This window comes from Sorghum bicolor, chromosome 5, assembly GCF_000003195.3.
Source record: "Sorghum bicolor cultivar BTx623 chromosome 5, Sorghum_bicolor_NCBIv3, whole genome shotgun sequence".
Classification (NCBI taxonomy): Eukaryota; Viridiplantae; Streptophyta; class Magnoliopsida; order Poales; family Poaceae; genus Sorghum; species Sorghum bicolor.
In genome coordinates this window covers 12,986,875-13,002,214 of record NC_012874.2, presented here as the reverse complement: position 1 = coordinate 13,002,214, position 15,340 = coordinate 12,986,875, and the positions used below count along the sequence as shown (strand labels likewise).

At 37.5% G+C, this 15,340-nt stretch overlaps 1 protein-coding gene across 1 annotated transcript; it reads right to left on the bottom strand.

The window, feature by feature from the left end:
* Positions 10,936-12,663, bottom strand: LOC8057174. Its single transcript, XM_002449255.2, has one exon. It carries the CDS (start codon positions 12,606-12,608, stop codon positions 11,403-11,405), a length of 1,206 nt encoding a protein of 401 aa, XP_002449300.1. The 5' UTR covers positions 12,609-12,663; the 3' UTR covers positions 10,936-11,402.

Genomic DNA, 15,340 nt, shown 5'->3' with positions numbered 1-15,340 from the left:
GAGTATAAAATTTTTACCATAGTTCAAGCATACAATAATGAGCCCACCATAAAAATTTTACCATAATTGAAACATAGGAACTACATATATGAATTATTCAAATTAATTATAGAAAAATATAGATTTAAAGCTACAGTAAAAACTTTGTACTAAACTATACTATATTATATATTTACTGTGTAGATCTACTCATTAGAAGTCTAACAAACTGAATTTTTATTTTATGATTTTTCTGTGATTTATTACGATTTTTTAAAAATTCAGCGGAAATAAATAAAAAAGAAAAAGACAAAACCACCCTTTAAAACCATTTGAGGGGATTATTTGACCGGTTTTGAAAGTTCAGGGGATACAATATCCAATTTTATAGTTTAGGGGATGAAGTATTTCACCCTAGATAGTTTGGGGGTTATGTAGACTTTTTCTACATAGGTTTCGTTCGTGGGAATCAGCGCGTGGACAATGGTTTTCAGTTGCAACATTATGCACCAGGGTCAATCCTCTTTAAAAGAACAAACAACATTGCCCTAAAGGAGAGTACTTCCCCATGTCGCATCTTACACATCGGCATCTTGTTTCCTTTCTTTCTCTCTTCCCGTGGTCTTAGCGAGGACTAGAGGACCAAGGTCAGTTTCAGTATGAGTTTTGTTTGCATTTAATAAGCTGTCATATAAGAAAAATAAGTTTCATCTCTTAACACGATTGCTAACTCTATATAAATCATACAATGAAATGACTATGTTTCATCCAACTTTTATTTTATTTTATATAATGTTACGGGTAGCTAGCCGCTTGGGTGGCAAGAAGAGAAATGCATGGCCCACCTCATTTTGGTCTGGTTGTTATGCGGGCCATAATTGGTTAGGGATGTGAGATTGAGCAAAGTCTAATTCATTTCTCTCAACTATAACGGTCGTTTAAATTTTCTTCCTAAACTATAAAACTTTTTTTTACAGTGTTCAATTAACTTTAAAAAGTTTGTTTCGCACTTTGGATAGTTGTAGTGGTGGTTTTACTGATGTGACGGCACATCAGAGGAAGTAAATAGGACTAAGTTAAAAGTTCATGGAGATAAATTAAACTAGAAATATTTTAAAACTATAAAACAATCATAAAAATAAATGTTCAAAAATCCAAAATCAGGTTTAATCTTATAAAATTCATAGGAATTTCGTTTTACCTCAGAAAATTGAAACTAGTTTTAGATTTTTGTCTACAATGATGCTCTATCTTATGATGTCTAGCATGGAATTTTTTGAATCTTGGTGGACTCATTTTGGTGCTTATTTGCTAATTAGTTGGTTGATCATCTGACATGTAGAAGCGTCCATAGACCATCAGAGCAAGTATTATGGTAGGCTGTAAGCTGGCTAAATGCTGATGTGGAGGAGAGAAGAGAGGAGAGAGAGGAGAAGCAGGCAATAACCAAGAAACTTTGTGAGAGATAAGTGGGCCATGTATTCATAGTGAATAGTTAACTATTGTATGGATGTGCTGGAAGAAGGCTGTAAGTAACCTTATAGTCAGCAAGTGGGCTGTATTATTAAACTTGCTCTCATCCTCTAGTGGGAGTTGGACCGCTATCCTAGTTAAATTTTCAAAGTAGCTATGTTACTGTAGTTGCATGCTCTCATTGTTTGTTATAATTGGTCTAACCAAGTGACTTTGGTAACAACGCAAGTGTCATGCAACCACATCATAGTATTAACATAAGTGTGCCTCAATCACATTCATGTCACTCGATTCTATTTGTACAGACATTATGAATCGTGTTTTACCATTTAGATTTTCATGCCATAATACACTCCAGAATTTATAGTATTAGAAATTAATTAAATTTAATAGTTTGTAAAACATAAATAATTAAACTTATCCAAGACAAGGGGTCAATGCCCAATACAGTCCTAACTATTCTCCACAGGTGCATCTTGTTGCAGTCCGAATAATCAACATGGACTAATAATAATTATAAAAGATTGAGAGTTTCTACTAGCAAATAAGCACTAAAATGAGACCATAAAGATGATTCAAACAATTTTAAGCTAGGCACGATAGAGCATGATTTTAGAAAACAAAAGAAAAATTAGTTTTATAATTTCCCTAGGTAAACAAACTTTCTATAAATTATCTTAGATTAAGCAATATTTTAGGATTTTTATTTGCATTATTTTCCATGTACAAATATTTTAGATAACCTTTTGCAAATTTGCTTCTATGATTTTTTTTAAAAAAATATTTCTAGTCTGATTTACCTCTTAACTTTCAACTTAGTACGATCTACCCCTTTAATAAGGCATCACATCAAATGGTTTTAAAATTGAGGGAGTCTAAAAAAGTTGGTTTAGTAGTTCAGGAACAAAAATCGAAGGATCGTGGAGCCTGTTCGCTTGGCTGGAAATGATTCGTTGCGAAAGAAAAACACTAGCTGATAGATTTGGTAGATAAACTCAAGCGAACAGCCTCGCGATAGTTGAGCGAGGTAAATTGTTGTGTGCGGGTGGGAATCATCGTGTGGACAACGGTTTTAAGTTGCAACATTACCATAAGGATCAATCCTCTTTAAAGAACAATAAACACTGCCCTTGAGTACAGTACTCCCCCATGATGAGGTGGGAGACGGTCGTCGCGGTGGAGTGGCTGCTGTGCTGGCCGAAGGCGTTGGGATTTCAAATTTCTCGTGGATTCGACTTCCCTTTTGAATCTGGAAGCCCTTGGAGAAGCGCCTGTTCCAGGACGGCAGCAAAACGCCGTCCTTCCTTCGGTGCACCCGTGCTCGTACATGGTCACGTTCCTGCTGCAGCTCCCAGCTGGCGTCGCCGGACCAAAGAGAGGTCACAGGCTAAAGCGTTTTCTGGGAGGATGCCGTCGCCGGCGCTGTGGCTGGAGTTTGGTGCAAACGGTGTTTTCGACGTCGTGTGACGAATGCTCTGCAGCTGTTCTAAAAACTGTGGGAAAGAAAAGCTGCACAAAGCTAATGCTCTGCAGTTGTTTGAGTGTGGTTCTTTATCCTAACCCGTTTACTGTGTATTTACGAGGTGAGATTACGTCTACGACAAACAGAAATAGTACCATTCATCATCAACTACTCCCTCCATCCCAAATTGGAACTCATTCCAAGAATCTTAGAGAGTCAAAAACATCTAAAGTTTGACCAAAATTATTGAAAAAATTACAAAATTTTGTGGCATCAAATAGATATACTATGAAAATATAATTAATAAAGAACCTAATGATACTTAGTTAATATCATAAATGTTATTATCCTACCATATAAATTTGGTCAAAGTTATTAAGATTCTTAGAATGACTTATAATTTGGGATGGAGGGAGTAGAACAGTTTGCTCAATTAAGATTTGCGTCTTATGTTCAGTGAAATGCACAGAGTTTCGAACAGAAATTTAGAAATGCAAGGGGACGGATAGTAAGCCACTCTGGAATCTGCATTCAGGTTTACAAAATAACACTTCTACCTTTTTATACGCAAGACCTGTATCACTGTCATATTTCAGTGAGCGGCGTAACGTAAAATTTGGGAATTGCATAATCTGTTATACAGAATTAGCAATATAAGATAAGATATCCAGGTAATCAACTAGAGCAATAATCTGACAGAAACGATGCAAATACCTGAGACACATGGGAAGGAATATTAAGTGAGTCAAGTTCATAAAAGGATTAGCATTCAGGCTTAGAATCTCCGGTCTCTCAATCCCCTCATCAACTACTTTATCTCAGACAAAGAGAACTCCATAAGAACATGGGTTTGGGTTTGGATACTGAAAATTCATGTTTCCTCAATAAAAAAAATCAGAAGATGACATAATCACAAATTCACAATTCAGTTCCCACGAAAATATTATATGCACTCAAGTTTAATAAGTTGGGTAGGCAAGGGAAGCAACACTGAGAATTAGTAATAACAAATCTAACAATTCAGTGGACAGATATGTTATTGCAAAGTTATTACTGAAACTGAAAGAAGGCTTTGCTAGTATCCGAGTTCACAATTCAACCACAACGTAACATTGTGCCAAACAAGACAAGAGTCTGAAACATACTGTACATGAGTTAGGATACAGAATCACACACTACTTCAGATCGCTTACAGTTCCACTTCAATGCTAGCCTGTATTGAGAATTTTAGAAAAGGAAAACCCACAGTAGCAGCAAATACATGTTGAAACGGGATTGAACAAACAAGCAAACCAAATTCTATGCTAGTATGTTATCAGTTCAGTCGTACTATGGTGCCATTGTGCCATAAATGGCAACCATCGTTTGCTCTGCATTTAGTAAAGAAAACAGCGACAACACCACAGAAAGAAATCAGAGAACACTGGAAAGAAGTATGCAGGTTTCAGCAAATCAAACTCTGAATATTGCAGTCAGCAACTATTCTCACTCTGAATATTGCAATCAGAGAACAGATTTTCTTTTTTAGCAAAAGACTCCATGTATTTAGTATTTTTCTATGCTTATTTTATCAATATTCGCCTTTGAACACTTTGAATATTGAATTATCAATACTAGGTTAATGCCCGTACGTTGTTACGGGTTTTAAAATCCACATACTTTATGTTTCTTCATTGTTATTTTATTTTTTCTGTCTATATTCTTATTTTTTCATTTTTTTAGTTTTTGTTTTTCGATTTTATTTTATTTTCTGTCCTTTCCTTATTCTTTTCTTGTTTTAATTTTACCTTTTATTTTCTTTTTGTTTTGGTTTTATTTTTATTGTTCTTCCTTGCTTCTATTTGTTTTTCTTTTTTCTTTTCAGATTTTCTATGTTTCTTCATTCTTATTTTATATTTTATTTCCTATTAATCTTATTTTTATCTTTATTTAAATTATTCATTAATTTTATTTGCTCTATGCACTTTTTATCATTTGTTAATTATGTTTGTTTTTATATTTTTTTCTTAGTAATTTTATTTTTTATTTTTATTTTCTATATATATGTGATATTTATGTAGTATATATTTAGTGTTCTATATTGTGTTATGTCATGTTTACGTAATATATATGTGATGTTCTATGATGTTTTTTACGGGAGTTGTGGCTTCACCATGGTGTGGTAGATGGGTCCTTTAATGTTCTATAAATATATTTATGATATTTAAAAAGTAACCCTTTGACATTATTTGAAATTTTTCTCCATTTTGTGTTTTTATTTTTTTTCTTATGCTTTTTACTCTAGATTTTTTTATTATTTTTATCTATGTCATGTATTTATGTATTTTTATGTATATTGTAATATCATTTTCATAAACCTAAAACCAAAATACTATTCTTCTAAATCGATAACATTTTTTTACAAAGACAAAACATTGTCTGTTGAACCTAGAATATTGTTTCTACTTAATAAAAGAAAATATTTTATCTTTATAAGATAAATATTCATTAATAAAATTTTATCTAAATATATACATGTGTGATCTTGTTTTGAAGGATTTGTTATAAGAAATTTAATGGTGCAATCAAAATTTAATTTATATCTCTAGTTTAGGAGTTATGACTTTTTTTAATTTTCGCTAAAACAATTTTGCATAAATAGGTGAGTGGGGCCTAGGTTGATGGGATAGCGTGTCATCGCGCAGTAAAAAAGACCACCAATGGGATGAAAGTTGTGGATGGGTCCTCTCCATAATTTTTAGTTGTAGAGATAAATATTAATTAACAAAATTTTATCTAAAGATATCCATGTGTGATCTTGTTTTGAAGGATTTGTTATGAGAAATTTAATGGTGCAATCGGAATTTAATTTATATCTTCGGTTTAAAAGTTATGACTTTTTTAAATTCGCCAAAACAATTTTACATGCATGGGTCAGTGGGGCCTAGGTTGATGGGATAGTCTATCATGGCTAAAAGGAATGGGAGTTGTGGCTTCAACATGGGTATGGTAGATGGGTCCTTTCATAATTTTTAGTGGTAGAGATTTAGTGATGTTAATGTTCTATAAATATATTTACGATATTTAAAAAGTAACCCTTTGATATTATTTGAAATTTTTCTCCATTTTGTGTTTTTATTTTTTTTCTTATGCTTTTTACTCTAGATTTTTTTATTTTTATTTATGTCATGTATTTATGTATTTTTATGTATATTGTAATATCAGTTTCATAAACCTAAAACCAAAATACTATTCTTCTAAAGCCTTGTTTAGTTCGGAAAAAATTTGGTTCGGGTACTGTAGCATTTTCGTTTTTATTCGACAAATATTGTCCAATCATGAAGTAATTAGACTCAAAAGATTCATCTCGCGATTTACAGACAAACTGTGTAATTAGTTTTTATTTTTATCTATATTTAATGCTTCATGCATGTACAGTAAGATTCGATGTGACGAGAAATCTTGAAAAATTTTAGGGTTTTGGGTGAACTGAACAAGGCCTAAATCGATAACATTTTTTTACAAAGATAAAACATTGTCTGTTGAACCTAGAATATTGTTTCTACTTAATTAAAGAAAATATTTTATCTTTATAAGATAAATATTCATTAATAAAATTTTATCTAAATATATCCATGTGTGATCTTGTTTTGAAGGATTTGTTATAAGAAATTTAATGGTGCAATCAAAATTTAATTTATATCTCTAGTTTAGGAGTTATGACTTTTTTTAATTCCGTAAAACAATTTTGCATGCATAGGTGAGTGGGGCCTAGGTTGATGAGATAGCGTGTCATCGCGCAGTAAAAAAGACCACCAAAGGGATGAAAGTTGTGGATGGGTCCTCTCCATAATTTTTAGTTGTAGAGATAAATATTAATTAATAAAATTTTATCTAAATATATCCATGTGTGATCTTGCTTTGAAGGATTTGTTATGAGAAATTTAATGGTGCAATTGGAATTTAATTTATATCTTCGGTTTAATGGCTTTTTAAAATTCGCCAAAACAATTTTGCATGCATGGGTGAGTGGGGCCTAGGTTGATGGCTAAAAGTAACGGGAGTTGTGGCTTCACCATAGGTGTGGTAGATGGGTCCTTTTCATAATTTTTAGTTGTAGAGATTAGGAGTTATGACTTTTTTAATTCCCTAAAACAATTTTGCATGCATAGGTGAGTGGGGTCTAGATTGATGGGATAGCGTGTCATCGCGTAGTAAAAAAGACCACCAAAAGGATGAAAGTTGTGGATGGGTCCTCTCCACAATTTTTAGTTGTAGAGATAAATATTAATTAATAAAATTTTATCTAAATATATCCATGTGTGATCTTGTTTTGAAGGATTTGTTATGAGAAATTTAATGGTGCAATTGGAATTTAATTTATATCTTCGATTTAAAAGTTATGTCTTTTTAAAATTCGCCAAAACAATTTTGCATGCATGGGTGAGTGGGGTCTAGGTTGATGGGATAGCCTATCATGGCTAAAAGGAATGGGAGTTGTGGCTTCACCATAGATACGGTAGATGGGTCCTTTTAATAATATTTTTAGTTGTAGAGATTAGCTATATCTATTAAGCCTTGTTTAGTTCCCAAAATATTTTGTAAAATTTCTTAGATTCCCCTTCACATCGAATCTTGCAACATATGAATGAAGCACTAAATATAGATAAAAGAAATAACTAATTACACAGTTTACCTTAATTTGCGAGACGAATCTTTTGAGCATAGTTAGTCCATGATCGGACAGTATTTGTCAAATACAAACGAAAATGCTACTATTCCTATTTTGCAAAAGAAATTTGAAACTAAACAAGGCCTTAGTGTATTGGATTGAGCGAACATTTTTTTTTGCCTATGTTATTTGGCAACGGATCTAGGCAAACTCATCTTTCGTGTAAACTGTACAAACTCTAATCTGGACCGCATGATGTTGATCCAAGGAGCACGGAGAGATTGGTAATTTTGCACTTAACCGCCCGCTCTTAATCACACTTTTACAAATCTCTCCTTCCACCTCTATCATGCGTCCCCTTGGATCAACATCCTGCGGTCCAGATTAGAGTTTGCACAGTTTGCACGAAAGATGAGTTTACACTAGATCCGTTGTCATGTTATTTAGCCCCCCTCTTAATCCATTTCTGGGTCCACTGTAACCGACCACCTAGTGGCTAGCTGCCCAACCGCCCGGCCTGGCTGCTCGCCTCGTGCTGGCCACCCAGCCGCCAAGAGCCGAGGTTTCTCTAGCCCGTTGCGTCAAAGAGAAAGGATTTGATCGACCAACATGCAACATGTGAGGCGGATAAGCCGATGGTATTTTTGTCCTTTGCTGTAGTCTTATTTTCCTTTCTATTTATAGTTTAGTCCAACTGGACTAAACGGTATCACAAAACAGGGTTAAACGGATGCTTCAATTTAAAATTTAGAGGGTGAAATCACAAGTCAAAAATATAGAGGTAAAGTAATCATTGAACTCTATCTAGAGTAAGCGCAGAAATATCAAGCTCTGTTTTTCACTCAAATAGAATCACCTGATCTGCTAATGCAACACCAATAGAAAAATTAATTTAAAATTTTTGTAAAGACAGTTTTATTTAGCAAAATTGATAATAAACTAGCTAAAGCTTGAAAAACTATAAAATAAATAAAGTATTTTTTTATATATAGTAAAAGGTTAAAACAGTTTTTTTGGTGTGACACGTGCCACCTTGGCGTTGTCTGGGGTCCATGAACACGTGTGGACGATTTGAAGCAAACAGAATGTTGTTTTTTTAGTGCAAAGATATTTGGCCCTAACAGATTCTAAATTGCACACGAGTCGGAGAAACTTCTAAAAATACATGCTCAAATTTGAACAGTAAGTACCAATGTATTTTTGAAGGTAAGTACCAATGTATTGAAGAATGGGAGGCACAACGTGAAATTTGGAGGCTGATATATTCCTCCATCCGTTTGACAGTGATTGTGTCACGAACGCCCTCCAGATGTTCCCAAACAAATGTGAAAATTTGACCCGTGACACTCCTAACTAGGAATAAAAAGTAATTTCTATGCGCAAAAAAAAAAAAAAACATTGATGCGTTCATTCTTCGAAACAACATGATATAGGCGACTGCTAACTGGAACCAGAGCATGCAATTCAGCTTCTAATCTTTTTGGCTTCACAACACTCCAGATGAATAAGGGTGAAAAATCATATAATACTTTAGCTGGACTGCAATTTCAAACTGGACTGCAAAAGGTTAGACTAGCACTTTCAATTCCTGCTGTGCATTCTATATTCCCAAGAGTTAAAAACTACTACCTCTCAAATTTGCAGAGTTTTTGAAATGCATATTTTTCAGCACATCGAAGTAATAGTGAGTCATTAGCCAGTCATTTGTGGAATCTCAATTCAGGTTTAAACCTCTAGTCTCTCACCTAGTTGAGATAAGCACAGAGACCTCACATTAAACTTTAGCTTGGATACTGCAAGAATAAAATTAAGGGATTTCAGATTCTATGATAATGAAACCAATCTGTATCCAAGTTCCCGAAATCTGATAGACAGCCAAAAAACACTAGAAACTACAAAAACCTAGATGCATACTAGACCTCAGACCACATCAGTACAAAGCATTGGACTAGCTGATCAGCATTCATCGTAACAACGCCATCGATCTGATCAGGAAGATATTACAAACTATGACCCTCAAAAAAACTGTAAATGAGTTAAGGATAGTCAATCACTGTAGTTCAAAGACTTTAAGTTTTGTGCAAATCCAATTCCATGTTAGATTTTACTAAAAAAAGTAAAAACCAGAAACTAACAAACGCATCTTGATTGGACAAACATTCAATTCCAATTCCCTCTCTAGATTCACACTGAACTCCATAAAGGGACTATCATTTGTTGTCTAGATTCAGTTAACACAAACTCGTAGAATACAGGTTCACTACTTGAAAGAGAGAGTCCAACATCCTTGTCACTCTGAATATTTCCAACCAGAAACAACCTCAAGGATGATATAGCAATGGCTGAAACCCATAGCAGTAGATAACACATGTTCAGACTGGATTGAACAAACAGGCAAATCAAATTCCATGCTACTCCGTTATCTCTTCATTCATACTAAGGTGGCATAAACGGTAACCATTGTTTTCTCTACATTTAGTAAAGAAAACAGATACAACAACACAGACAGAAGCCACAGAACATTGGAAAGTACAGTAATATGCAGGTTCAACAACCGAATATTGCAACTATTCAGTACTCACTCTGAATATTGCAATCAGCAATGTATATAAAATCAGAATGTTGTTTATTTAATGCAAAGCAATTTTTGTTGATGATAAACTTGACTGCTACCACTGCTAAATGTAAACAAACTTCAGTGATGCACTCGTTCTTTGAAGAAACTGCTAACTGCATACAGCAGAAGTGAAATTTACATCACAACTTTAGTAAAATGCGACACATGGAAGGCATAGATAGTAAGCCATTAGCCAGCCATTTGTGGAATCTCAAATCAGGTTTACAAACTACAACCACCAGTATCTCACATAGTTGAAACAAAGATTCCACCATCTTTGTCTCTCTGAATGTTACAATCACAAGCTACCACATCATGTCAGTTAACATGATCTCAGACTAATGAACTCAATGGTGATTGCTAAAACAACAATGGAAGGTGCCATGAACAGCAACCATTGTTTGCCCTCTGCATTCAGAAAAGAAAACAACACAACAGGCAGAACAATGGAGACCAGTATGCAGTTAAGCGATTGAAGCACTATGTGTGATTTCGGCAACTGCCCACTCTGAACACTGCAGAGTTTTTTAGATGCAAATTCATCAGCACATGGAAGGGACAGATAGTAAGTCGTTAGCTAGCCATTTGTGGAATCTCAATTCAGGTTTATAACCACTAGTATCTCACAAAGTTCAGATAAGAACAGAGAGCACACAAAATGGTTTTGGATACTGCAAGAACAAAGACTTAGAAATCATTTCTGCCATCAATCAAAAATCCTTAAATCTGATACGACCGAAAAAACACCAGAAATAACACCAACCATGTTCATATCAGAGTTCTGACCACGCCAATGCAAAGCATTGGACTAAACTAATCAGCATCTAAAAGATTTTAACATCTTTACCACTCTGAATATTACAATCACAAACTACCACATCACGTCAGTTAACATGATCTCAGACTCAGAGTAATGAACTCAAGGGCGATTGCTGAAAACAACAATGGAAAGGTTCTATAAGCAACAACCATTGTTTTCTCTGCATTGAGAAAAGAAAAGAAAAGAAAACAACACAGCAGACAGAGAAATGGAAAGCAGTATGCAGTTAAGCGACTGAAGCACAACGTGTGATTTCGACAACTACTCACAGTCTGAATACTGAAACCAGCAACTATCTCACTCTGAATATTGCAACCAGCGACTACCAAACTCTGAATATTGCAATCAGCAGCGACCTCAGAACGTCAACTAACACGATCTCAAACAAATCAAACTCGCCTCATGGGAGAAGCCAAGCCGGTGGAGAGTAGTCTGATGGGTCTGTCGTCGGGAAGCAGCTCTGCACATGGCCTCCGGAATACTTCCCATTGTCGCTGCAGGGGTACGGCGTCACATTGTGGTCACGGAAGAAGACTCCCTCGTCGTTGGACTCGCCATCGTCGAAGAAGTAGATGCCGGCCTCGATGCCCGGGTACTGATCCGCGTCGTACGATCTGGAGCAGCCATACCCGACGAACAGAATCCGGCCATCCAGCGTGTCCATCTCGCTCCACGCCCAGGGGAACTCCGCCACGGGGAAGTCGGCGTCGTCAGGCGTCTGCGGCCGTGTCGTCGCCCGGAACACCTTGAACATGGACGTCGGCTGATCAGGACTTGGGGAGAACCTCACCACCAGTAGTAGTCCGCCGCGGGACGGGACCAGGTACTGAGAGCGGGCTTGCTCGTCGAGCCCTCCGGGATGGAAGAAGCGCCGCTTCTCCCAATCCTCCGAATCCGGCTTGTACATGAGCACGTCGGCGTCGCCTCGGAGCACGTGGAATGATTCGTCATGGTAGAGAACATCATCCGGGATGAAGAATCCGTCAGGTGACCGGATTGCCACCGCACATCGCCAACCCTTCTGCCAGGTGGCAAGGTAGCGATAGTTCGGGGGCACCGGGGCTCTAACGACGAAGACGGCGGCGCAGTTCTCTTCATCTGGTGAGGCTGACAGCGTGGCGGACTCGATGATCATCCTGATTGGGTGGCGGTGCTGCGGATGATCTGGAATCAGCATCTTGCCGGGGACGGAGTGGATGTCGCCGCTGCGGATGTCCAGGAGCTGGTAGTCGTGCCGGTCGCGGAAGGCGAGGAACAGCCAGCCGCCGTCGTAGGATCCGAAACAGCGCGCCCCGAGCGGGATGTTGGAGGAGAAGCGGTGCTCGTGGTGGGCGCGGCTGCCGCTCAGGATGCAGACGAAGCGGAACGAGCCGTCAGAGTTCGGCGCGGGGAGGACGAGCCACGGCAGCGTCGGAGGCGTGGGCGGCACGGGCTTGGTCTTGATGAGGCGGTCGATACTGTCGTGCCACGCCTTGCAGACGAGGGACATGTTGCCGCGGTCGTCCTTGCACGGGATGCGGCCGAGGATCAAGAGCACGAGGTCGTCGGGGAACCCGTCGTCCCCCAGAAACTTCGTCGGCGTCAGCGGAGGCTGGGGTGCGGCCATGGTGGCGGCGGTGGGACTGATTGAAAGTAGACGATGAGCGTGGCGCTGGCGGTGGGGCTGCTTCCTGATTCTGGTAGGATGGGGGAGGAAGAAGGCGTTGGGGTGGGGTTGCTGTGGAATCCGAGCACCCTTTTTATTTTGGTCTGGAGGAGCCAGCTGTGTCTGTGTTGGCGGCCGCCGGCCGTTGCTGCGAGCAGCAAGGCTAATAACTATTTATATTTTTACTTGTCAAAAAAAAAACTATTTATATTTTCTTCCCCAATAATTAGTTATCCTTTTCTTTACTCTATCAGTTTTTTATAGTGTCGCAGAACTGATGGTTCTCAAAGCCTCACGACTCTCCACCGTTGGTCTCCCTCTCTCCCCTCCGTTGATAATCATTCGAGGCCGAAGGAAAATAAGTTTTAAGTAGATTGAGTCTTTAGGTTAAGGTTTCTTCGTACCAAATGTCTTGGTTTTAGACATTTATTTCCTCCTCTTTTCCGATGACAGTGAGATGGTAGAGTGGAATTGTTTTCTCTATAGTAGCTCCGTTGAAGATACGAGCAACAACTATGGCGTTGGCATTCTCATCGATTTGACGATATAAAGACTTTTACCATCAAGATCGAGATTCTATCGTCGCCATGGAATAATTTTCTCTGATCACTTCTTCATTTTGTCATTGTTAGATCTGGTCACGATGAATGACTAGGAAGAATAAGTTTCAGATAAGCGGTCTTCCTCATTTCTTTGGTGGCACAAAGAAGGAGAAATACACTAGAAAGAAGAAGTTTCTCAACTCAGACTACATGAATGTTGGCCGTCGTTCATTGGGCATCTATTCTCAGGTCTTTTACCGAGTGTTTGCTTGTGCGGTCATCCATATTTCAAAGCGTCGTACAGGTTTGGTTTTGAGATCCGGAGCTATTCACAATTTGGTTATAATTTAGGTAAATATTTTCTAGACATTTGTGTAATCCAGAGAGCTTATAATATATTCATATATCTAGCTATTATCTAATATAATTCTTCTTTCATCGCAAAAAATAAAGTTCTTTATAGTGTCTTGTTTTGTCGCCACTCACGATCATGTGCAGACAATGGTTTTCAGTTGTAAGATTTTGCACTAAAGCTCTCCTGTGTTTAGAAAAAAAGATTTTGCACTAAGGCTTAATCTATATCTATATCCAAGAGACAAAATACTGTTCACTGATTTATCGTGATCTAAACTGTTCGCTGGTCTGAAAAGCCATAGTGGAAAATATTGTTCGCTGATTTATCGTGAGAGAAAAACATTATTGGCTAGCAGAAAAGTATGACTGAAAAGACAAGCGACTATAACAATAAAAAAACTAATATGGGCAAAGCTGGTGTTTGGTTACACCTTCTAAATTTTAGTCGTTGTCACATCGAATATTTAGACACATGCAAGGAGTATTAAATATAGAGTAATTACAAAACTAAATGTACAAATATAAATGTTTTTGCAAGATGAATTTTAAGCCTAATTAGTCCATAATTTGACAATGTGGTGCTACAATAAACATGTACTAATGACGGACTAATTAGGCTTAATGATTTTGTCTTGCGGATTACTGAAAACTTCTATAATATGTTTTTATTATTAGTATCTAAACACCCTATACAATAGCCATGTGACACCACTTAAACTTTAGTCCCTACATTCAAACACCTTCTAAAATGTGGCCATAATAAAAGTAACCTACACGAGCCTGTTTGCTTGGGTGAAAAACCATAGCTTAAAGTACTCTTTGCTGATTTATTATGATAGAAATATATTACTGAATGGCTGACAGCTGCTCAAGCAAGCAGACTCAAAACCATGGCTTAAAGTACTCTTTGCTGATTTATTATGAGAGAAATATATTACTGAATGGCTGACAGCTGCTCAAGCAAGCAGACTCTTTGAGTACCAACTCAACCTGCTCTGGACTTTGAGTTTGAGTCTCAACCCAACCCGTACATATTAAAAGAAATGGTCATGATCCTACGGTCCAACATTCCACACGACGTCCAAAATCAAGGTAACTCTACTATCTCCCTCCCTATTGCATTGCTTCCTCTCTTTTTTCCCTCCTGCAAATCTGATCCAAAGAGGCTCCGATGCGCCACCACCCACCAGATCATCAGTCATAGCTGTCTCCAACTCTCCATCTATAACATGCGGATCCACCACGAGATACAAAGGCCTTGTTTAGTTCCAAAATTTTTGGGAAAACGTGAATAGTATTATTTTCGTTTGTATTTGACAAATATTATCTAATTATGGCCTAACTAGGCTCAAAAGATTCGTCTCGTCAATTTCGACCAAACTGTGTAATTAGTTTTTATTTTCGTCTATATTTAATACTTCATGCATACCTCTAAAGATTCGATGTGACGGGGAATCTGAAAAATTTTGCAAAATTTTCTGGGAACTAAACTAATCTTCTCTTAATGCTTCTCTTGATTCTCTCTAGGAACTCTTGATGTAGAAGTGAAATCTATAGGAGAGTGCTTTTATCTGAGGGAGGAGGCTCAGTATTTATAGCCCTATGGAATGAACATGGGCCATTGGATCAAACCGACATAAACAACTATAGAGATTAAGCCTTGAGGTTGGTGGAGCAATGTGAGAGAAGGCCGCTGCCAGGTGGGGCTAGGCTGGGTCGGCCGCGCTAGCCCCCAGGTCAGCCGACCTGGCCCAATGCTAGGTGGGCCCCACCTTGCAGGGTCTTGCCTCTAGTATT

Bases quoted from the DNA above. Each gene is read 5' to 3' on its own strand.
- LOC8057174 (XM_002449255.2), bottom strand. From the start codon at position 12,608: ATGGCCGCACCCCAGCCTCCGCTGACGCCGACGAAGTTTCTGGGGGAC.